This window comes from Sorex fumeus, unplaced genomic scaffold (assembly GCF_029834395.1).
Source record: "Sorex fumeus unplaced genomic scaffold, SorFum_2.1 ptg000024l, whole genome shotgun sequence".
NCBI lineage: Eukaryota > Metazoa > Chordata > Mammalia > Eulipotyphla > Soricidae > Sorex > Sorex fumeus.
Window position 1 is genome coordinate 36,191,828 of NW_026606081.1, and position 25,582 is coordinate 36,217,409.

Genomic DNA, 25,582 nt, shown 5'->3' on the forward strand with positions numbered 1-25,582 from the left:
TACACTCAAAATACAAATAATAAGTATCTCTTGTTCAATCCACTGATTATTAAATCAAAGACTATTATTTGGTTCTTCAACTCTCATTATTCTCTGCAGTCCTTTCCCTACCCCTGAGTTATCTCCCCTCTCATTATTCTCTTGAGCAGAGACTTGAGGTTGCTATTCTTAGTTCTTCCAAGGGTCAGTTTGGCAATTCCAACCTCTTAATTTCCTAAGCCTTCACTTCCAATGTATTCCAAAAACAAAAATCTCTCAATTCCCAAACGCCACAGGAGAAGCTCACCCATACTCAAGGCCTCTGGTGTTCTCTGAGCTCTGCACATAACACATTGATAAGCCTGTAAGAATCCTATTCCTGTACTATCTCCCAAGATGTTCCATGAGACTAATACTAAACACTAAAAACAACAAAGAGCACCTCCTCCAACTGCATGCTAAAATATGGGCTGGAGAGACAATTCAGCATGTGCCTGGCACACAGTCTACCTGGGTTTGATCCTTGGCATCCCACATAGTCCCCCATGCACCACCTGAAGTAATTCCTGAATTCAGAGCCAGGAGAAACCCCAAGCACTTCAGGGGGGGTTATAAAAAATGTGCAATTTACCAGGTGTCATAAAACCCAATAAAGTTATATTTTTTAAAAAAAAAAACAACAACTAGGATTCCTCTGCAGAAATCCCAGGTATGCGGGACCTGTGACTGAAAAATCTGAGTTCAATGAAACCGGGAATGGATGATGTCCCCTCATGTTCCCCCACGTTTCCAACATCTTGTCAGTCACACCCACAAGTCACCTCTAGTTTGTGCCAGATAATCTCATCAACAGCCACGATCCAGAGACTCACTGTCCTGCTCTCTCAGACGAGAGCATAAAACAACACATGCCACAGCCATGCCACCGGACCCTGAACCAGGCTGTTTCATTTGGGGTGAGGTCCCTCCCCACCACAAGGGACCCACCCCCCGGCAACCAAAAATCCTGGACCTCATACCTCACACCACTCATATTCTAAGAGTAGTGCATTACATTAGATAGGGTTTAATTTAACAACATATTAGTACTCTCTTATAAAAGGGCTTAATGGCCCTGGGTGAAATACAATAATCTTCACACACTCTCCCCTAAGGAAAGTTTTTTTTAGACCATTTCTACTGATTTATTTATAACAAACTAAACAAATTATTTCGGTTCTGCTTTGGGGCAGGGGTTCGGGTTCAGGATGGAAACATGCAAAATATGGTGGTGGGAAAGTGTAATGGTGGTGTTTGAATATTAAGTGTAATCAAATACTGTGAACTACTTTATAAAAATTATATTCTTAAAAAAATCGACTAGGATTCTTAACAGTAAGGTTACCTACCTCTTCTCAAATGAAGACAAAGGAATAATCTCAAGAAGGTGAAAATCATCTGAGAATGTATCAGAGCGTCTTCTCTATATTAGTTAAATATTCTATAGAGGCATCAAGATCTAGTTCACATGCTACCTTTACTTTAGTCTGGGGCAGGGAATGGGAATCTTAAATTTAAGACAACCAAATAAATGCAAAATTCTACTATGATCACATAAAAGACCTTCTGATACTCGGAAGGTAATTTCCTGATTTAACACTGAGAGATAAATGATTAAAAATATGCCAAGGTAGGAAATGAAGTCATCATCAGCTGAAAATGTAAAAGTTGGCAATATCTAAAAATCCATTCATTTTGGTTTAGAGCCTTTTGTTCTAAAGATTCTTAAGTAGGTCTTTCATTTATTCAATCAGTATTGATTGAGTCTCCAGGGACAGGTATTGTCCAAGGACCTCAGGAGACCAAGGTGAAAGAGACACAAAAAGCTGGTCCTGGGGAGTTCATATTCCAATGGACACAGTAACCACTTAAAATAGTTATTACTTTAGAGAGTTAAAAAAGAGTAACACTTGCTATGAAGGAATAGCAACAACATTGCTATTATTGGGATGGGGGGGTACATGCCTGACATGTGTTCTGTCAATTGAACTCTTCCCCAAGAACCCATTATTATCATTGGAAATTTTGGTCCCTAGGAGACAGTTCTATTACCTTGAGGAGATCAGGCTCAGAGTGACTCAGTTAATAATTAGTGGCAGAGCTGAGACTTGGACTGAGGATAAGTGGGTTCAGAATTCAAGCCCCCACCCCCAGAGACCACTCAGTACTGTGTATGAGAAAGTGGAAGATGAACAATTACTTTTGTTAAGGTGGGGAGGGAAAGTGTCAGAATTCGTAATATTTCACCAAAGATCTAGAGAAAAAGAATTATAAATCTTCTCTTTGACAGTAACTAAAGAGTAAGACTCTATTAGGCTATGTCAATGTCATGCTTCTGGACAAAAAAAAAACAATTATTTTTATATTATTTGTAGCAGAGAAGCAGATTGCTAAATAAGCGTTACTGCTGCTGAATAATCTGGGGAAATGATATTTTATATGAAGACTAGGAACTAAAATTAAATGATTACATAAAAATTTCTAAGTCATCATTCAGCTGCAATAGTCAGTAATGTCTGAAAAAACACCCTCCATCCTGTATCTGGCATTTACTTCATTCAAACTTTTTGTTGGCTAAGAAGCATGCTATCCTTGTCCAAATGACAGTCAGAGCTGAATGAGTCTACTTCAAATTAATGAGGTTTATAGAGACTGGTATATTTTGAACAAAAAAGATGCAGGTTTCAGATTTCTTTTCTGAACTGCATTCAGTCCTTGACAAATACACCCTTTTATTTAAATCCTGGCATAGCATCTTCAAGAATTCCCCAGGTTTCCCCAAGAAACTCTGACCCCCACTACTCTGCAGCATGTCCAAATCTAGAAAGGTCCCCAATATAAAGAGAACTGAATACACAATCTCTATGGATTGATTGCAGAGAGGGGTCTGACAAGAATCTCCCAAGGGAAAGTATGAATGTGATCAGGAAGAGAAGCGTAATCATAAGATTTTGAACAAACACACTGAAGAACAAAGGATGAAGGCCAAATTTATACAGCATTCTTGCCCCTGAATAGTCCAACCGACTTCCCTTCCCCATTCAAGCCTTGAAGAGTTTTGAGCTTTAATAAAATGCCATTTGTTTGCAAGTCGCTATACCACCCTCATCATTTCATCAACTCCTAACATGGGCAGGGATCACAGCCATTGTATGGGAGTTGAGAAAGAAGAGAAAGGAAGGGAGGCAGACTTTCCCTGTAGTACTTCTCACTCTCAGTCCTACACTTGCCCAGGTCTGAGGCTCAGTGTCTCTCTGGGTACTCCCTGCCCCCCTCCATTCCAGAGCTCACAGCAATACCTCTGAGCCCATTTCCACAGACCTAGGCCCCCAGGCCCGTCCTGTTCACGTGAACAGTGGGGGGTAGGGGTGGAGCTCAATGATAGAGCACTTCCCTTGCACAGGTGAGGCCCTGGGTTTGATCTCCAGCATCAAATGGCTCCCAGAGCACTGAGTGAGGATTAGTCCCTGAACATCACCAGGCAAGGTCACAGAATAAAACATGACTTTCTTCCCTGGTAACTTTCACTATTCAAATCAAGAAGGAGTGCAGGAGTTTGAGCTTCTGTTGACAGATGTGCAGCAAAAGGTGTGGCCCTGGAAATTCCAAATTTGCTCATTTCCTTCTTCATAACAGAGCGCTACAACATTTCAGCTGCAGCTGATCCCGGTCCTAACCACTGAGAACAAATACAGCCTGACCAGGGCATCTGAGGTACACAGGAGACCTTTGGGGTCTGAATGTTCCAGTCACCTCAGCAGGTAAATCTAGTTTTCTCTCTACCTATTACTCATTCACTAATGCAACTAAGCATGAGCATGCACTGGCCACCTCCCCAGGGTGGGGCCACTAGAAGTTACTGTGCCTAATTTCCTCTGCGCATAGTGGGCACCCTAAACAGCACTGTCGTTAAAGAGGTCAACTACATTATCTCATGAGATCTTCTTTTAAAACTCTGCTCCCCTAGAGCAGGAACAGTGTGGGAACAGTTTTGGCAACAATATGGGGGAAAAAAGGCAAAAACACCAGATCCTTACAGAGTCTGAACTTACAGGTTTATAAGATGTAGGGAAATGATTTACACATGAAGCTTTGTGACAGAATCTTTGTACAGTGAAATGTTGCTGGGTTCTTAGGGGAGAGTTCAATTGAGAGAACACATGCCAAGCATATACCCCACCCCCAAGCGCCCATCAAACACACCTGTCACCTGACATGACAGGATGTGCTTTCACCCTGCCCCAGCACTGCTGAATTATATATAGCCCAAACCCATCACTGGGTATGGCACCTATTTCTAAAGCAATTAATAAATGGGACTGGAGAGAGAAGGAAGGGCGCTTGTCTTGCAAGTGGCTGACATGACCCAGGATCAATCCCATGCACATCACATCACCCCCCTCTCCCAAGCCCTGCAATGGGTGATCCCTGAGCAGAGTCAAAAGTAAGTCCTGAGTGTCACCAGGTTTGACTTCAAAACAAACAAGCAAAATAGATGAATGCAAAAGGCCTTAGTGGTTTGCAGAACAGGAAAAAGAAAAACACTGTTGAAGAAAAAAGCCCCAGTGTCCTATTACTACGGCTGCCTTTACCATATTTAAGACTCCCTTCTACAACAGTCTGTACTTTAAATCGTTGAATTTTGGTAGGTTGCTACTGAAATCTGCCTCCACTTTATTCTCCTAAAGGCTAAACCAGGTGTCATGAGCTCCAGATGTCTTGCTCCCCGCCAGAAACTTCACTCTTATGGCGAGACAGCAAAGAAATGTAAGAAACGTTCCATCTCCTAACGATAGATGATTTGTTTACCTTGTCTCAACTGGCAAAATCCTAGTTCAAATGGGGGAAATACGTGCTTGAAAGAAAAGAAACAGAGAATGAAAATACTTTCCACTTGGGCAGAAGTTTATCTTTCCAACAAAAGTCATAGTAAATAATCCTCAGAACTTGAGTGACTCTGGATTTTGTTTGGGTGGAGTTTTTTTTGCCCAATCGTGCAATTCTACACCTGCCCAATAACAAAAATACAGCAACACTTTTCCATGCATCATGAACCAGGTATTGGCATGTAATATTGATAAAGTCTAACAAGTAAAGACAGGCTTTCATTACTAAACGTGTGCTTACCCATGCTGTTCGGAGTATCTACTCAAATACTTGGAAGTACTTGTAATTTTCCATGACCCGCAGTTAGACTATAGAAGTAATATACAAAAAAGGACTGCCTGAAAGTTAAGAATTAGTTTTTCTGTTGTTTACTTTCAAAGGAAAAAAAGAAAAAGAATCTCCAATAAACAGGAACATCTGAAAGGCATGGGTAAGACTCAAGGCCTGTACATGGTTTGAATTACTTTTCCTTGGATATACGGTAGTCAAACTGATATTTTTTGAAAACTTTGGCAATTTTGCCGTCTATGAAGGAAATTGAGTGCTGGCGACGATGGCATGATTTGTCATTTTAGTTTTCAGAATCATGCCAAAACAAATTATTTAGACAAAAAAAGTAAAAATATGTGATGGTAGTTTTTCTCTCTTTCCTTTTTGGACCATACCCAACATTATTGAGGGCTATTCCCACTGTAGTAATGGGATTGAATCTAAGGTTTCCACATATAAAGTCCGAACCCAGAGCTCCCGCCTACAAAGCATACACTCCACCCTATACGCGAACTCCCCAGGCACTAGAGATAACTGCTGTGGTATTAGCAATATTACCTTCAAAATCACAAACAATAAGTACCCTGTCTCTTTTGGCTTTTGAAGATGCTCTTCCTGCCATAAACATGCACCTTTGCCATGACTTTCAGTTAGTCCTTCCTTACCCACTACCCAGGGATCCAATAAGACCTCACTTTCATCCCAAAGCCTTCTGAAGCCTTGTCTGGATGTCTGGGCTGTGTTTTATTCTTTGAGAAAGCCTTTGATTTGTTTCCCAGACTTGCTAAAGGACATGAGGAGGATGATCTGTAATGTAACCCAGACCTATTGTAAATGATAACTTCCTAGCTTATATTTAATCTGTGCTATTCTTTATAGGAATACAGTCATGTTAGTTTATTCTTTGAAAAGACATCCCTGAATCTTAAACCCCACCCCGAGTAAACTGATTTTTAAAAGGGAGAGTACTGAGCATTTACTGGTCATTCCTTTGATACGTATTCAATGTTTACAAGTCACCATTCTGATGATAGGTATGGCAGATAAAGAAAGAAAGAGTAAACAAATGAAGAGAAACATCAGGTTTCACCTCTCTCCCACTATTTTTGATCCCCAGGTCTGGGAAATAGAGGAGAACTCCTAGCAGTAGTATAGACACTGATAAGAAGCATCTAGAACATTTAAGGAGATACCGGAAAGCTTTGAGTAGAAAACAGAGTTTCAGAGTCTTCAATCACTGGAGCCAACTTTCTAATTCACCAAATCACCTGGATGGGGCAATGCCAGTATCTTGTGGTCTGGGAACTTTTTAATACTTTTTAATAAGGTAGACTTTTGTTTTTGCCCATTTCCCACTTTTACGGTGGCAGAATTGATACATACCCTTCTACTACTTTAAGGTCTACTGCACAACAATGTTATATATGATATGTACGTATTGAACAATGATGGTGAGAAAGTATTTACGTTCAAATTTCAAAATTGAGTTACATTTACTGGGCTGAAGAACATGACTCAAGTTTCTATAGATTAACTTACCTCAACATAGGAAATTGGAAATATTCCTATTTTGTCTGCCAGCATTCCTTCTGCCCAGTTTTCATCCACTCTGCGTATCACAGTCAGAACATCATCCTAAAGAAACAGGAGATATTAGTCTATCTGATCCTTCTAAAATTGGTGCTGAAGTTTCTTTTAAATTAAAGAGAATCAAATTTAGACCATAATTAAAAGTATATATATATGTATGTATATGTAAAAATATATATATACATACACACATATGTTATGTGTTATGGCAAATCTTTAGAACATGAATCCAATGTTTTCCTGAACTAAATAAGAGATCCTTAAGCTTCTCTGAGGAAAAAAAAATTTGCTCAGAACCCTGCTGGAAATCTACCTTAGGTGGGCAAACATAAAGACTCCCACCTTCTCCTTTTCAAGTGTACCAACTGCACTATGGGGTCAGTCCAACAAGGGGGCAGTACCAAGCATTTTGGGAACCCCAACTAAGCAGCGATTATCAATGACCCAGTTATGTCTTTTGGAGCATTGTAAAGCTAAGAATCCCTTCTGAACAAAGCGTTCATATGCCTATTTTGCTTAGATACACAAGCTAAAATTTTAAATGCTACAATTCCAGTTTTATGAGCTTTTCTTTTAGACTAATTCTCTGGTTCTGTTCAGTTTCTCTCTACTAAAATATCAAATGCTCTCATTTTGTTTACTTTTCCCTTTGGGGCCATACCCAGCAATGTTCGGGGCTTATTCCTGGCTTGGCTCAGGGAACCACATGTGGTACCAGGGATTGAACTTGTGTCAGCTACAAGCAAAGCAAAGGACCCCTACATGCTGTACTTTCTCTACATGCCCCACATAAATGTATATTCTACTTTGTTTCTTTACAAAATGCATGCTATTCTGCTCAAAAATCCAGATTTTTATCAGTTGTTATATTCTATGATTTTTGGCCATGAAATCTACATATAAAATAAGCAAATAATGTTGTTTCATTTTGCTATTCATAACTCAGTGACTTAAAATTCCAGAGTGGCACACACCCCTCTAAGTAGCTTAGAATCAAACAGTCTCTAAATATGAAAATGACACCACAAAGAGCATCAACGAAAACTATCTTTCCTGTAGAACAGTCGGTGCACAAAAGTACTTTCTCTATGACTTGAAGAAGGCTGTTTTCAGGTATTTGCAGAAGCACAACTTTTTTGCAAAATGACACAAAGCAAGAGACACAGAACAGCTGATGGCAAAGCAGGACTATCTCGTTCCAAGTTTACCTTTGAAAATGGAAGGCAATCTTTGTCTGCTTCCTTGTCTTTCACTTCAAAGTCATAAAGTGCTTTGCACTGAGGTGGGGGCTGAGGTAAGGGTTTGATGATCTGCACGAAGTTGGTGGGGAAAAAGCCATGGATTCCGTTGACTTCCCCATGGTACCAATTTTCATCCACCTGTCGCCGCAAAATGATGATATCGCCTTTGCTGAATTTAAGGTCTCCGGGCTCTTTCCCTTCGTAGTTGTATAATGCTTTGGCACATGGCAACTGAGGTATGCCCTTAAGGAGAGAAATGAGTTTTAATGAAAGAATGATCTTTAAATCTTTTAAAATTTAACTATATGTATCATCGTTGCTCCTAAGACAAGGTCAAACCAGGACTCTGCTCCATAAAGAAAATATCACATAAAAAAAAATGAAACCAACAACAACCCCCCCAAGAAAGAATAAAAAACAAAACACCTATAAATGAGTGGGAAGATCATTCAAAGGGGGGACACATACCTTGCATGTGCAAGTCATTTCCCCAACCATAACCACGGCCCAGTCTGTCCCTAGTGACCCCTAGTACAGCTGAAGTCCAAGCACCAAACCATGAGCCTATGATGCCTGCCCTCATATTGGCAAGAGTGGCCTCTGGGGTGTCCAGGACATCTAGTGAAACCCTACCTACCAATAAATAAATAAATAAATAAATAAAATTAAATCTAAGTTTCTAAAAAAAACCGAAACCGTCCATCACCAGGAAAGAGCGAACACAGGGTCCTAAGAGATAGTACTGTTTGCCTTGCAAACAGCTGACCCAGGTTCTATCTCTGGTACTCCAGATGGAACCCCAAGTCCTGCCAGAAGTGATCCCTGAACAGAGCCAGGAGTAAGCCCTAAGCATCACCAGGTATGACCCCAAAACAAAATACAAACAACAACAACAAAAAATAGAAAACACAAACAAATGTCACAAGGAGGTAAGAACAGTAGGTCATCCATTTGTAATCTAGTGTCCCATTCCTTAATTTAATTCTGTAGGGCTCTTGTCTTTTCAAGCTTTTAGTAAGACAGCAGCACCTGGCTCCCTGGTGTAAAATTTAAAAACTCAGAAAACAAGGAACAAAAGTTAAGACACAAGCTATTTTATACAGTAGAATTAACACAAAGCATTTGGAAGATTAAATAACAGAACAAATCATGAATTTGGTAACTGCTCATAAAGAGTATTAAAAATCAGATTGGCTTTGGAGCCAAACCTCTACTACTTTTAAGGGGGATGGCAGATCTTATTTCTTTATGAGCCCAATAACTATAGCTGATGATCTACGTCGTGGCAGGGTGTGGATTACAACAGCAAATAGGGCCACCCTAGCCAGTGCCTCTCCAAGTTAGTAACAAGCTCTATACCATCACTCAACTTTACACTTTTCTGGGTAGAGAGCACTATTAGGCTGATACACTAATAGATGAGATTTTAAATGTTACTGCATTACATTATAGCTTTAAATGACAGGCCTAAAATGTGTGATAGTCCCAAGGCAATCTAATCATCACAAAGATTAAATATAATACTTCCCCGTGGCATTGGAGAAACCCATTCCTGAGCGTCAGTTGTCACTTTAAGAAGATCTCTGGCCTCCAAGGGACCCTGTTGCCTATCACTGATTTGGAGAATAAATGGCAAATCAGACATTTCTAGAGTAATTTGCTGAAAGTGATTATTGGACTCCCGCCTTTCACATCCTTAATCCTTGATTCATTTATTCAGAAAACATTTACCGAGCTCTCAACTTTTTAACCAGGCAATGTGCTAGAACCAAGGCTTTAAAGAGTCCAGTTCTGGTCGTGCAACAAAAATATATTAGGAAGGCCTCAAAACTAGTAGTGAATGCGAGAGGAGAGAAAGGGTAGAGGAGCAAAGAACAGAGATCTCAAGGGTTTCGTGGGTGGGAAAACAAATCACTCTCTATGGGAAATAAGATAGTGAGCCTGGGGCTGGAGCAATAGCACAGCGGGTAGGGCGTTTGCCTTGTACGCAGCCGACCCAGGTTTGATACCCAGCATCCCATATGGTCCCCTGAGTACCACCAATGGTAACTCCTGAGTGTAGAGACAGGAGTGACCCCTGTGCATTGCCAAGTGTGTCTTAAAAAGCAAAATAAATAAATAAAATAAAATAGTGAGCCAGGGCTTAAAGGATACAGAGGAACTTAGCCAGACAACTTGGGTTTGGAAGAAGACAGAGAAAGGCAAAGGGGACAGCACCAACAAAGAACTGCAACATGTTGTGTAGAGGGTCTGGGGTGTCATAAAGAAGGCAACTCTATGAAGGGAATATGGGGGCAGAAAGAACAGGAGAAGTAGGCAGGGGGAGCAGAAGGTATCTTAGAGGAGAGCAATTTAAGGAGTTTCCCGTCGTTGGATCCTTCAGGCAATAATGAACCACTTGTGCATTTGAAGCACAGATCACGATCACGATCACGACCACCCTGTTGTTCGTCGATTGCCTCGAGCAGGTGCCAGTAACGTCTTCTTCGTCCTAGCCCTGAGATTTTTTTTTTAAGTACCATATTCAAGGCTTTTTCAGGTTTAGGAGAATGAGACCCATCATTGTTACTGGGGTTTGGCATATTGGGTATGCCACAGGGAGTTTGCCAGACTCTGCCGTGTGAGCAGGTTACATTTGGTAGCCTGCCAGTTTGTCCAAAGTAGGAATGAGATGATAAGATGTCGTGCAGCCGCAAATGCGGCCCTGCGCTTCCCGGAGCTGAGTGTGATAATCTCTGGATCCTGGCCGTTGTTGGAGTTACACGGCAGTTGGTGGGTGTACCTGTCTAGTTACAGGCAGGTCCAGTCCCAAACCATGCAGGCTTGGAGATCTCAGTCCCGGGTCCCACACACCTGGGTTCCTCTGCCAGTTCTTTTATGCGTGAGGCTCATCCAAGTGTGTGGAGAGTGGTCCCAGCATGGCCTTGGCTGGGCCCCGGAGGTCTTCAGCTGTTGGGCCCTGGTGGAGACAGTCAGGCACAGGGTAGGAGACTCTGCCTTGTTCTCTCCTGGGAGCTGAGATGGCCATGAGAAAAATGGGGTGCACCCTCAGCCAATCAGGATGAACAGGTGAGCAGGGTGCTATATGCAAAGCACAGATCTATGATATAGACAACTTGTTTAAAAGAAGTTTGATGCCTTTTTTGGTTGTTGTTTGTGGGCAGAGTGTAGGTACACACCTGGCAGTGCTCAGGGATTATTTCTGGCTCTGTGCTCAGGGGTCACTCCTGGCAGAGCCCATGAATCATTTGTAATCCTAGGGATTGATCAGGGTGCACTGCATGCAAGGCAAGTGCCCCAAAGACTGTATTATCGTTCTGGCTCTGTTTGATCTTTTCAGTAAAGTAGATCAATAGGGGCTGGAGCCGTAGCACAATGGGTAGGGCGTCTGCCTTGCATGCGGCCAACTGGGTTTCGAGTCCTCTGTCCCTCTTGGAGAGCCCGGCAAGCTACCAAGAGTATCCAGCCTACATGGCAGAGCCTGGCAAGCTCCCCGTGGTGTATTAGATATGCCAAAAACAGTAACAACAAGTCTCACAATGGAGACATTACTAGTGCCTGCTCAAGCAAGTCAATGAACAATGGGAGGACAGTGCTACAGTGCAGATCAATAGGAAATAAAACTCATAAGATTATTCCTAAAGCCTCAAAATGCAGCTCAAATTTTATACCGTGATAACAACAACAACAGAAAACTCGTAATATTTTAAAAAATTACTGTGGTTTCTAAGTCTGACCTCCTCACAAGCCAGTTTTTGTTCGCTTGTTTGTTTTGTTTTGTTTTGTTTGTAAACTTTTTCTTTGGCTTATACAGAATAACCAATTCCTGACTCTCCAAATGCTACTGGCAATTGTCTGCACTTGGCATGACCCATGTAGAGTTGTGGTTGGTCTGAGAGAGGTGCAGCATACACGCAGCATACTTCCTGCTGGGCCATGTAGAGGGGGCTTACATACATTAATTTTTGAAATATATCCAACAGCCCAGATGAAGAAACAGACAAAGAGAGGTTCACTGTCTTCCTCTTGAAAGACAGTAGAGGAAGCATCTAGAAGTTCTGACACCACCCTGTGCCCTCTGGCTTTGGGGCACTGACTTAAGATCTTGCCTCTCAATGGCATCACTCCCGTTGGGTAGCCTCAATCCCATTCTGAAATGAGTCTGCGGCTTCTCCAAAAGAGAAATACCACCAAGAATCCTAAGGCTTCACCCTCCTGTGCACCCTGATCTCAGTGCACCCAGAGTCCAATTCTGTAGAAGAGGAAATTCTACATTTTTGTCTTTCCTCACAGAGATGCCTCCTTTGCCATACCACTCGGGGATCACAGTTCAGCCATCTTGCCCAAGCCAGGTTTGAAAAAAATAACAGTCACTGTTAATACACAGTAGACTTTCCGGGGCAGGTGGGGGGGGGGGGAGGAGAGAGACTTGTCAGCATCAAGGACTGTCAGCATCAACCAACTCTTGGATCAGAGCTGACAACATGGTGATCCAGAATGGCTAAATCTGAAAGCCAGTTCCAGAGGCGAAGAGGCCAGGTGCAAAGCCCTTCAGTCACTGTATAGCTGTTTGTTCTGAGGAAGACAGTGAGCCTCTCTGTGTCTATGTCTTCATCTGGGTTGTTGGATGGATTTCAAAAATTAATGTATGTAAGCCCCTCTAAATGACACAGCAGGCAGTATGCTGCATGTGTGAGCTATCATTACATCATCCTCCCATCACCACCACCACCACCACCACCACCACCACCATCATCGTCATCATCATCATCCAGATCATCACCCCCATCATACAGTGTGAAACGCCTGCTCACCGGTGCAACACAGCACCTGAAAATGAATCTGTCTCTCCACAGCTGGAGGCCTTTCCTTTTGGACGAATTCACAGAGCAATTACACTTTTGATAGATATTCACCATATAACAATGTAAAGAATGTTCCTCCTAGGAAGTGTTGAGGAAAATGTGCATTTCTGAAACACACATTTGTTTTCTGAGTGGAATCCATTCATCTTCTGGTTGAACAGAAGAAATTACAAATTTACTGACATGCACCGCTTAATAGGGGATGGCATTTTAGATGTGGCTGTAGCTCATCTTGACAGCGCTAATGTAAAGGCATTGGAAGCCGGCATGAATTAATTGAAAATCCTATTACCAACTCAGTGACAAATAACTCTATTCAGCATTATGGCCTGTTCTCCTCATTTTCCCCCCACCTCAATTAGCTCTGTTTGACCCACTCTGTCCAAGTTCATGCCAGCCAAATTCAGGCACAAAAATATAGACTTTGCACGCTCTTAGAAACCATTCTGAACTGCGCTTGAAGAGATCTGTAAAATTCCAAAGAAACCACAGTATGGTTCTTTTTGAGACATACTGATGTGGTAACTAAAGGAATTTATTTCTTTACAGATCTCTTTCACACACCAGTGGTCTAATGGACTTATTAACTTTTCCACTGAAGCAAATCTATTAGAGTTTTCTAAAGTCATCAAACATTCTTAATGCATTAAGAGGCAAGGATAAAACTTATGCTAAGGGTGACATATACATTATGGGTAGCTTCATTTCATCCATGCCACTGCGACCTAAAGCCTACTTATTCACACTGCCTGGCTCTATCTTGACTGCTAAGGTTATTTCAGTGATCAATATCCAAAGAGCAATCCGAACACTTACAGGAACCCACCCCAAGAGCAGACACCCATGCATCTGGCTCTGTTTTTCTATGGTGTTCTTTTTCAATTAAATTCTAAGAGGCTGAAAAGGCTGTTTGTGTCAAGTTTCTTAAAAGAAGCCTTCCCACATAAAATAAAATGAATTCTACTCTGATTTCAAATCAAGCAAAGTTCAGTGATCTTTAAAAGACTTATTCCCACACAGACTGCAGATGATTAAGGATAAATGGTTAAACGACTTGGAAGAGCAATAAAAAAAAATGCATTTTCCCCTCTGCAAGATCTGAAGGAAAAAGCCAAAAACAATTGGTTTGGAAGTCTCAAGATGCTCTGGAGGGTAAAACCCAGCCAGGGCCCAGAGGCAAGGCCTCTCATTCATCTCCTCAAAAGGTCCAGGGTGCAGTCATCTCCCGAGCCCTCTGCCCTTGGTGCCTTCCAAACTGCTGTCTGTCTTCAGGGTCCTCCCATCAGGCCCAGGCTCCTGAGGATCTGCAGAGCTTATGTTTCACTTGGCTATACATGAAAGGGAAGCTTAGCAGGAGAGCAAGCCAGAGAGAAAAGGACTCTGCAGTGTAACCCTGGGCTTGCAGCTGTCACTCAGACTGACAGCCTTATCAAAACGCCTGGCAACTTAGACAGGTGAAGCACTATAATGATTCTTAACCTGAAATACATTTCCATAACACTGACTAATTAATTCATCTCAAAAAAGAATAAACATGCCGGTGGAACCGTTCCCCTTTTCATTTATATTTTTTGCATCAACGTTATATATGCTGGTATTTTACAAGACATTAAATGAAGGTCTCAGGAGACCCGCAAGCAAATATTGTGATTTAATACTTTGCACTCCATTTGGGTACCATCAAGTGTATTCCAATATATCTGGCAAAGTGCTACTCGATAACATAGCTGAGATTCTAACAGGTAAATAAAGCATTCACTGCCAATTTATTTTACAGACTCTTAAATGCCAGTGTTCAGATAGACATGTGAGGCAGCCTCTTCAAATTCAAATCCTTTCATGCATTTCTTACTGCTCCATAAAGTAAAGTTCAATGACCGACTGAAAAAGAATATCTAGATGATACTCTTGTCAAGGAAACAGCAATAAAATGTGTATAATTTAATCATTTAGTTATATCACATGGCCACAAACTTTGGCTGGGTTCAAACTTAAATTCCAAACACTTTCTAGAAAGAAGAAAGCAATCAAAGCAACAGGAAGTACTGAATGCTGAACAACAAGCCACAAAATGACTGAAGAGAAAAAAATCTGAATGTCTTCCATACAAATACATGTTATAGTTCCTCTAAAATGTGAAATGCTTTGGGGCCAGAAAGATGGGGAAAAGGTGCTTGTCTTACATGTGGCTGAGGCTGGTTCCTCCCTCACACCACATAAAGTCTCCTCAGAATCCCCTTGAACACCACAGAGTGTGCCCAACCCCCCAAAATGAAATCCTCTAAGAACTGACTGATAGTATTTCCTAGAATGTTGGCTCTTTAATAGTTATTAAGTCTTAAGCATTGTTTTCAAGATATCTAGGTTGGATCATCACTTAAGTATTTTTGTGACCATCATATGAAATGTTTCAATGGAGCGAAAGTCTAAGATGAATATTTAAAGTTATGCTTCCAAAGCAACACTGGAATACCACAATCCCATGATATGGTTTTTTTTTGTTCTTCCCTTTAATATTTATTTGTAGAGGACACTTTCCTGGGCATTTTTATCTGATGACCACTTGAAGCTTCTACCCCCCCATCCCCAAAACATTTTAATCCTGCTGGCCTGAATCAAATCTAGTAACATACAAAGACAGTGGTGGTGGACAAACAAAAATGAACAGCATATTTTCCCACTTGCATTTCATTCATTTCGCACTTATTCTGCTGCCACAATGCCCCTGTTCTAATATGTTCATTTTCTTCAGCTTTCTCCTGGGACCGATGCTTTCCAGTCAGTCCACCTTACCCCTTTAATCTAGACTTGGGTCCCTGTTCCGCTTCAATGAAGGAGGAGCACCTGCAAGTCAACACACCCCACATCCCTTTCTCCCCCACCCACTCCTCCCTGCTGCCCTCCCCACCTCCACTCCCTCCTCAAGCTCAGTTCTTGCTTAAAGCCTCCCTCTCTTTATCTCACATTCCTTTCGTACAACCTACCAACTTTTGTGAAGTTACTGTCCTGACCACATATCACTCAGCCACTTGGTGTTTAGGACTTTGCTGGCGGAGGGAGGAGGTTTGAGGAAAAGCCAAATCGCCTCCCAATTTCTCTGGACTGAATTTTCCCTGGGAATCAACTGATTAGGATACAGAATCATTACATGAATACTTAACCAAATGTTTAACCAGTAAATACATAACAAGGTTGGCTGAAGTCTATAGATCATGTTCAAATAACTGGAGGAAAAATGAAAAGCAAAGTTTTCCAAACTTTTTTTTAAAAAAAGAAAAAGAGACATACAATCTTTTCTTCCCCCTTAGAACTCACAAGGGATCAACTGGGGTACAGTCGGGCCCATACCTTGGTTCCCCTCTCCTGTCTATTTTTTTTAAGTGATACCAGGAAGTGCTCAGGGATTACTCCTGGCTCTGCCCTCAGAAATTACTCCTGGCGGTGCTCAAGGGACTGAACACATGGGATGCCAGGAATTGAACCCGGGTCAGCCACACACAAGGCAAACACCCTACCCACTGTACTATCGCTCTGACCCTCTCCTGGCTATTCTGAGGGACTACCCAAGAGCAGAGTCTGAAAGGCAACATTTTAGGTGATAAGTGAACTAAAGGGCATGGTTGGGAAATAGCTATATTTCAGGGATAAAACCAGCCCTAAAAACCCAATAGGCAGGAAGAGAAACCAGTGACTATAAACATAGATTCAAGAATAACTCTTGAAGCCAGGTCTTGTCAAAATACCACGCAGCCTATAACTCCTGATCACCTCTCCAATCACAGTAATGTTTTCAGCAGGGGTTTAGGGCACTTCGTATACACTGGCCATCCATTCCACTTCATCTTTCCCTCTGCAAGCAATCCAGCTGGCTGTCCTCAGCGCCAGCATGTAACATGCCATTCCTCCCTGCTAGATGGGCAGGAGGTCTGTGTCCCCTGCAAATTCCTACAGTGAAAAAATCTGACTCCCCTAAAGGTGACAGTATTCAAAAGTGAAGCCTGAGGAGGTCCAGAGGGTACTGGGATTCATGATTTTATGCTGAACCCCAGAGAGCTGCCAGCCCCTTCTGCCCTGTATGGATGCCACAAGAAAGTGCCAATGGGGAACCAAGAAGAGGGCGTTCCCAGGGCAAAGACAAGTCATCTCTGTTGTTAATCAGCTTCCTGGCTCGCGCTGTTTTATACAAGCTATCTAAAGACTAAGACATTCCTTCACCACCAAGGGCCCGGTGCCCCAGCCTGTGTGGATTTTCTGCAGCTGCAGTTGAGAATCACGCTGCGTTTCTTTCACTTACACCTTCCTCTGTCTGGGCTGACTGAGTTCCGTCATATGGAAGCTGATGTAAGACCACACAATGCAGAGGCTGCTGCAGCCCCGCTTCCTCAGGGCAGGGGCCATCCAACATTTTGCTCCTCTGCTCCCCTGGGGTGTCCTCTTCAGCCTGGGACCAAGGCCTTCAGCTCCCTCCATTTACAGCTGTTAGTGAGAGATGTGGAACTATGTGCTGTACATCATCACAAGCACTTTCTTCAGTCTCAGGAGATGAAGAAAAGAAAGTGATCTCTCTAGTGGGCTCAGTGCTAAGATGTGGATGGCGAAGTGGGAAAATGCCATATCTGGTGGGAAAAAGCAATGGTGAAGAGAATTCTCTGGACAGACTCACCAGCTTTTGAATCTGTCTGTCCTTGGGTTCGCCTGGCCCATGGCCCATGGCAGGTGGCTAGCTGATCATTTTAAAACCTTCCTTAGTACCTCCCAGGATACTCAGTGGTTGCCAACACTGAGACCTGAGAAGGGGGAGTACAGACCAAGGAGTTCCCTAAGTTGCCTCGAGTATTGGCACCAAGATTTTATAAAACAGAGAGAAACGGGCGTTAGGACTGCCAAGTGATATCTCTCTCAAGGCTCTCTAGAACCCAGCTATGCTCTGGAAAGGGACTGCTGAGTGCTTTGCACTAAGCAAACCGTTGGCATCTGAAGAATGCGAAACAAATCACGCAGCTCATCTCAGCAAACAAATATTTTTCTTACAAACTCATTTGGTGGCTATGAGGAAATAGCTGATTCGGTGCAGCTGATCTTTTTCTTGGATGGCCGGAAAAACGGGAGTAACCAAGTGACAGAGAAATCATTAAAGAACACAAATGTTATTAATTTCTCCATAGAGAATGCAGTCACCAAAGACGCAGAAAATTTGTGACACATTGTTCTCAATATCAGTTTTCTTCTTTCACTGCATGCTTAATTAATTATGGTAGTATTTGGCAAAGGACTGGAAATTTTACTGGGAAAATTCCCTGAAGTAATTTGAGCAACTTATTGGAGGTATTTCTGGTCAAAGGAAAAGTCTAGTAGGAAAATATCTTGATTCCTGACACATACCTGCACCTCAAGGTGTGGTCTAACAGAGGCAGAAGTGAGACCACCATCCCTAATCCTTCCAGAAGCCAGGGGAGGAGAGAGGAACTGTTTTGGGAGCTCCCTTTAATATTCAATGAAAAGGTCGGTAAAAGCTTTGATTTCAAGTGCCTGGTTTTAAATTTTTTATCTAGTTTGCATTAATACCCTGGTGAGAGTATGCTCATAGAATTTAAACATGACATTAAATGTGAAAGCCTCTTAGAGTTTCAGAGTATAAACAACACTGGAATAGACCCACATACATAAGGACAACATGAAATGCCATGACAATTCAAGTGAGTCAAAGAAAGCTTTTCCAATAGATGGTTTTGGAACCATTAGAAGTCCTTGGGGGTGGTGCAGGAATGAGAATGAACTTTGACTCCTACCTCACATCATATACAAAAATTAATTTGAGATGCATCCCAGAAACAAATGTGAAGCCAAAACAGTTTTCTTAAGAGAAAACACAAAATATCTTAGTGATGAGGCAGGCCCCAAACAAGTCTAACCATAAACATTCATGAATTGGGCTTCATGAAAATTAAAAGATAAAACAAAAAAAGATAAAAAAAACCCACAGGAAAAATTATTTGCAATATATAGATCTGACAAAGAACTTGAGTCCAGAAATAAAAGGAACCCTGAAAAGTGAATGAGCAAGGGCTGGAGAGATAACAGAGGAGGTAGGGCACATCCTTGCATGTAGCTACAGAGGCTCTGACGCTGATTCAAATCTCCGGCACCGCATATGGTTTTATGAGCACTGCCAGGGGTCATTTACTTCTGAGCACAGAGCTAGGAAGAGCCCGTCATTGCTGCTGGTGGGATCCCATACCCCCAAAATAAAGCAAAACAAAGCAAAGTCAACAAACTCTGAAAATAAAACATAATAAAGTCAAAAAATTAAAAACAGGCAAAGGACCAGAGATATATACAGGGGTATGGCATTTGCTTTGAACATAGCCAACCACAGCTGGATCCCTAGCACCACATATGGTCCCTCGAGCACTGCCAGGAGTGATCCCTGAGCACAGAGCCAGGAGTAAACCCTAAACATTGCTGGGTGTGGCCCAATACCCACACTCACACTCCGCCCTCAAAATAAATGGGGGGGAAAAAAACAACAGGCAAACAGAGGCTGGAGAAAGACTCAAAATGTCGAATGCTTTTGTTATAAGTGGCGCTGTCTTTGATTCTCTGTCCCACAGAGTTCTGGAACTACACTGCCTGTCCAGTCCCCATACACTACAGGTACCCCTCCTGCCCCACAAAAAGCAGATATATGTAATGTGCATGTAATGAGAGGTGTTGCTAAACCTGACCCTGTCCTTGCCCTTAATCAGTCTCTCACTAGATGCCCAGGACACAGTCCGAAACATCTGAACAAAAGGATTGAGAATGGCAGTGAACTCAGAGGGGAGAAATTTAGATAACAAAAGTGTTGGAAAATATTATGACATTCAAGTTTCAGAAACCGGTGAATCAGTGGGGCAGTAATGAAAGAAGTCTTCAAATGCAGAAATGGTCTTGGGGAAAGTTGACTTCATACTCGCGGAAGAGTAAATTACAGACTTAAACCAATTGCATGCATTATTTAAGTGGGATGAAAGAATTTCCTGACAGCAAGGGTTGTTAAATGTTGCAATGGATTATGATATCTTTTTCACTAGAGACTTTTAAAAATAGGACAGTCTCCCAAGTTTGGTTCTGCCCAAAGGCAGTGGAACCGATTATAATTTATGATCTCTAATAATATCATGATTTCTTTGGCAAGAACACCATTTGAAAGAATAATTTTATTCATGATGATTTTGTTCTTTGTCTCTTCTTTAGGGCTGGACTCTCCAGAATACGAGAAGCAATAGGGTAGGGGAGAATGAATAAAGAGCATTTGCAAAGAAAACAAAATGAGAATATAGGTTAGTTAGCCTGAAAATCAAGTTTGTCAGCCCGAATGTGCCAAGTCTAACCCAATCTGTTACAATGCATAATAATGAAAAGTGGATGGGTATACCATGGTGATTTATGTGAAAGAAGTAATACATAATTTGTTTACTTTACTCATCAGTGGAGTAAGTATTCTGTTTGTCATTTAAATATGAAGTTTACATAGTGAAGATTAAATAATACTGCAAAGTAATATCTTCTGACTCTGAAATAAATCTATTATAAAAATGTAAAAACAATCCTTTGAAATCCACAGCAAAGAATCAAGGACTTTAAAACCACAATCAAGTCTTCTCATTAAAAGAAAACCAATCTGGTCAGATACATGTGCTTTGGAATACTGACTTTCAAAGAGCTTTAATTAAATGTAGAGATAATCTTATAGTTCTTTCTACTTCTTTAACTAGAGATAACCTTATAGTTCTTATGCTGCCACCTTGACTGTATTGTAACATGATGGTAAAAAATATTTGTAAATATTCTGTAATACAGCTATAATCAGAGATTTGTCTGATCAACCTTCCCCTAATTCCCTTTCAAGTGAAATTGGGTCAAACCCTTCCTTTTGGCATTTTGGTTACAATCTGACCCCAAACTATCTTCTTAAATACCTCACATTCCTTTAACAAATATAATATTCTCATCAAGTGAGACTCCCTCAAGTTCCCCTGTGTTGCTTTTCCTACCTACCTTTCTCAGCCATTCTCTCCTCAGACCTCAGGCACAGCTGAGAACCCCAGCCAAACATGACATCCTTCAAAGGCACTCTCCCATCCTCATCCTCACGCACAACACAAGTGTATATTTTCCTTTCAGACCTCAGAAGGTTTTCTTTCTAGTTCTGTTGGCATTATTTTACAGAAGTAAATACTTAATCCATTTTCCAATGTGGTACTCTATATCTCAGTACTTAGCTAGGAATGCTACCGATCTGACAATGCTTAGATGGTGGGGGTGATGTCTTTCGTCATCTTGAGTCACCTTCAGAGCCCACTACTGCCCCTGCTCCAGAGGATAGAAATGTAAGAGAAGTTAATTCTATTCATTCCTCCCTCTAGGCAGGTTTTCTTCCCCCACTACTCCATTCTCAGAGAGAGGAGCAAAGTGTCTCCATTCCTATGATTTTGATTTTATTGTATTGGGGATGAAACCCACGGCCCCCAGCACACGAGGCACACACCTCTGCCACCGAGCCATGCCCCCATGCCCTCTCCACTCCCTCTCTACACACTTTCAGTTGGCGGGCTGTGCCCACTGTTCTACTCTGAGGAATTCTGTTTAGCGCATTAGTCAAGGAGTCTGTCCACTCTCTACCTACCAGATGCCAAACAAGCAGAAGGTCAGGGCACAGACATGGGTATCTGCTTCTACTTTATGTTATTCGCCTAACCTAGACAAATAAATCAAAGGGAGAGATAAATTAAGTGTTTTGCGGTGGGGAGCAAAACACCATGTTTAAATAAATCAACTGAATGACTTTCCTCCTAAATTCAAATTAAAATCACTAAAACTTGCGATCTAAAATAAAATCTGGTGGTTTTAGAAAACAATAACCATCCACTGGCATACCAGAAAAACTCAAGAATTCTAGAATTGAAATTTAAAATGTGAAGTCAGAGCAATAGTACAGTGGGTAAAGCACTTGTCTCACACCTACCTGACCCAAGCTCAATCCCTGGCACCCCACACAGTCCCCCAAGTCCATCAGGAGCATAAAGCCAGAAGTAAGCCCTGAGCTTCACGGGGTAAAGTCCAATCCCAGTTCTCAAAAAGTAAAACTTTCAATGGTTGGATTAAAAATACACACACACACACACACACACACACACACATTAAAAAACACATATATAAAAGAGGCAATGAGTGGCAAACATGTTTGATCTATAGTCTACTTTCTGCATGCTTCTCCCATTCTGGAAGGATCCTCCCAACACCCTTTATTAGGTGCTCCCTTCTCTATCTGAGCTCCCTTTTCCCCTAGCATGTGTGGCTAGCCTCCAAACCATGGTGGGATGGGGGGATGGGGGTTGGGAGGGATATTGGGATTCGTGGTGGTGGAAAATGGTATTTGATCATTCTATAATTGAAACCCAAGCACAAAAATGTGTAAGTCTACAACTGTACCTCATGGTATCTCACTAATAAAAATATAAAAAAGAAAACCACATATATACATAAATGTATGAGGAAAGACACCACAACATACTGGTCTTTAGTCCTGCCCTGAAGGTTGAAATATCTACAGAACAGGGTAAAGAACAAAGTGATGACTTTCTCTATGATGTCAGGAATGTGTCCCTAAACAAAAGGAAAATACATAGAAATAAAAAATGACCAAAATATAAAAGGTTAATAATATTCATTGAAAATGGGTTTCATAGAAAAGGAACAGAGACAATGGGGGGAGTAGAATTATGAAAGAAATGTGGTAATGGAAGAATATTTTCCTAAGCTAAAGACACTCAAGATATCAGCTAGAACAGTCTCATTAAGTACCTAGCAGGGTTAATGAGGGGAAAAAAGAACCATATTCAGACACATCTCATTACATTTCAAAACTTCAAAGATAATGAAAAAATTCTAAAAGATGAAGGGCAAAGAGTGTACCATTACAGAACCGTAATGGAATATTCTTGGCAGCAACAGTGAATGAAAAGAGGAGAGCAGAACACTGCCTTTACATTTCTAAGAGCATGATTTTCAAAAACGTAGCCAAAGAAACTACTAAGAATGAATGCAGACAAAGCAGACATTCTGAACATACAAAATCTAAACATGTCAACTGAGAAAACAGGTATGTAAAGGAACATCTCCCATGCGACCATAACTGCAGTAATACATAAAGACAGCACAGAACATTCCCAGACAGGTAAAATATTATGACACAAACATGGACAGCTGATTATGATCCAAAAGACACAAATGAAATAGTCACAAGGAACCACTGGAACATCAATATTGGATTCCCCTCACTTGCAATGGGACAGAATCTGATGACTTAGGCCAGATTTTCTGATTTGCGGATCCAACAACACTAGTATGTATGCATATGTATTTTACATATGTGTATATGTATAAAATCCGAAATCCGACACGCCATTTCATCAGTAAAGAAACAAACAGCACCCGGCCCAGACAAGGTCAGACCTGAACACCTGAAGAACCTGCCGTCAGTACTCATCAATACACTGGCTTGGCTCTTCACTCGCTACCTGTCTGAATGCAAGGTTCCATCCCAATGGAAAACCAGCAGGACCATACTACTGTTCAAGAAGGGAGACATCCATGACATTGGCAACTAACGCCCGATCTGCCTATTGTCTGTCATCTACAAGTTGTTCACTCGAGTCATCCTAAATAGGATTGGCAGAACACTAGATGAAGGACAACCATGCGAGCAAGCCAGGTTCCGCAAAGGATTCAGCACCATCAACCATATCCACACGATAACCAAGCTCACTGAGGTTTCTCGGGAGTTCAAGATGCCGCTCTGTTTAACGTTCATTGATTTAAAGAAGGCCTTTGATTCTGTTGAGACGGAAGCGGTCATTGAAGCCCTAGCCAATTAGGGCATTCAAGCCCAATACATCAGGATCCTCCGTGAGCTGTATTGCGGATTCACTACCAGGATCTCACCATTCTACAAAGAAGTGATCGTTGATGTCAAGAGAGGGGTGCGGCAGGGTGATACCATTTCACCAAAACTCTTCAGTGCCACCCTCGAGAACATCATGCGACGACTGGATTGGAAGGAATGGGAGTGAAGATAGATGGTCGGCAACTACACCACCTCCGCTTTGCTGATGACATTGTTTTAATAACATCAAATATCAGCCAAGCGGCACAAATGCTGGCCGACTTTGACCGTGAGTGTGGAAAGGTAGGACTACAGCTGAATCTTACGAAGACAATGTTTATGAGAAACAGCCTCATTCCTGACACCCCATTCGCTCTCAACAGAACAACCATCTCCGAATGCAACAGCTATGTGTACCTAGGTCCAGAGGTCAACATGACAAATGACCTGGCACCCAAGCTGCGCAGGAAGAAGAGAGCGGCTTGGAACGCCTTCAAGAACGTCGAAGAAATAGCTAAGAAGAGGAAGAACCTCCAGCTCCGGGCACATCTCTTTGATTCCACTGTTATTCCTGCATTAACATATGCCTCAGAGACCTGGGCCCTACGCAAACAAGATGAGAATGCTATTCAGGTCTCCCAAAGAAGAATAGAAAGAGCTATGCTTGGAATATCACGTTTCACTCAAATGAGAGAAAGAATCCGGAGTTCTGACATCCATCGACGATCAAGAATCAGGGACGCTGTCTCATTTGCCAAGGTGTTGAAAATCAGATGGGCTGGTCACGTAATGAGATTTAAAGACGATAGCTGGACTAGAGCTTTTACCGACTGGATTCCACGGGATGTCAAAAGACCGCGTGGCCGCCCACCTACCAGATGGTCAGACTTCTTCGTCAAGATCATGAACGATCGGTTTGAGGCCGTTCATGTTCCCGGAGCGAACAGATGCCATTGGGCTATACTAGCACGCGACAGGGACAAATGGAGACGTTACTGGCGCCCGCTCGAGCAAATCGACAACTAACGGGAAGTTAAGTGATTAAGTGATATGTATATTGCATATGTGTATTGCAAATGCTTTTTTTATGGGCTCTCAATCTCTCAAAAGCCCTTTAAAAAGCCCATAGAACGAATTATAACTACAAATAGAATACTATCAAATTCTGAGAATACAAAAAAAATAATATAATGGGTAAAAATAAAGAATTAGGGTTTGGGAGGTATGCAGAAGAAGAAATAATCGAGAGCATTCAGCCGAAGAGAAGGACAACATGGAGGGCGGGATCCACAGATCCTGAAGGGGAAAAGAAAAAAAAAAAACAGGTTCCAAAAAGAGCCGAGATCATCGGGAAGTCCCAGATGGGGTAGGTACAGCATCCCGCCTCCCCCAGATGGAACCCCGGTGACCAGAAGCCTCTACAAGCACAGCTCGAGTATGCGGGAACTAGGACTTTTCCTCAAAACCGCGCAGCCGCTTATGCGGCCCTGCGACGTCTCTCTATATACAAAGTGATCCATGGGAAGTAAACCACCCAAAGTTTCTCTCTGAAAATCATAGTTAAGTTTGGAGCGTGGCCACAGCCCTAGAAACACAAGGACTTAATGCATAACCCAGCAGCTTGGAGCAGAAAAGTGAACGGACTATGCGTTAATCCAGGCCATCATGTCTGCCCGGAAGGGAAAGGGTGTTGCCCCATTTGCCCTCTCCCCTCTGTAAAGAAAGATGGCGGCCGCATGGGAGCCTTGTGGACAGCAGGTATGAGCTGGGGCTGTTGGGGCGAC

The 25,582-nt window shown here is 42.0% G+C and overlaps 1 protein-coding gene across 1 annotated transcript in view; it reads right to left on the reverse strand.

Moving 5' to 3' along the window:
- The window catches only part of SH3RF1 (SH3 domain containing ring finger 1), a 194,428-nt gene that overhangs the window by 67,211 nt on the left and 101,635 nt on the right, over positions 1-25,582 (reverse strand). The window contains exons 2-3 of the mRNA XM_056113834.1: positions 7,974-8,249; positions 6,715-6,810 (exon numbers count right to left, since the gene is read on the reverse strand). Of these exons, the coding sequence (XP_055969809.1) occupies positions 6,715-6,810; positions 7,974-8,249 (372 nt within the window). The remainder of the gene's footprint in view (positions 1-6,714; positions 6,811-7,973; positions 8,250-25,582) is intronic.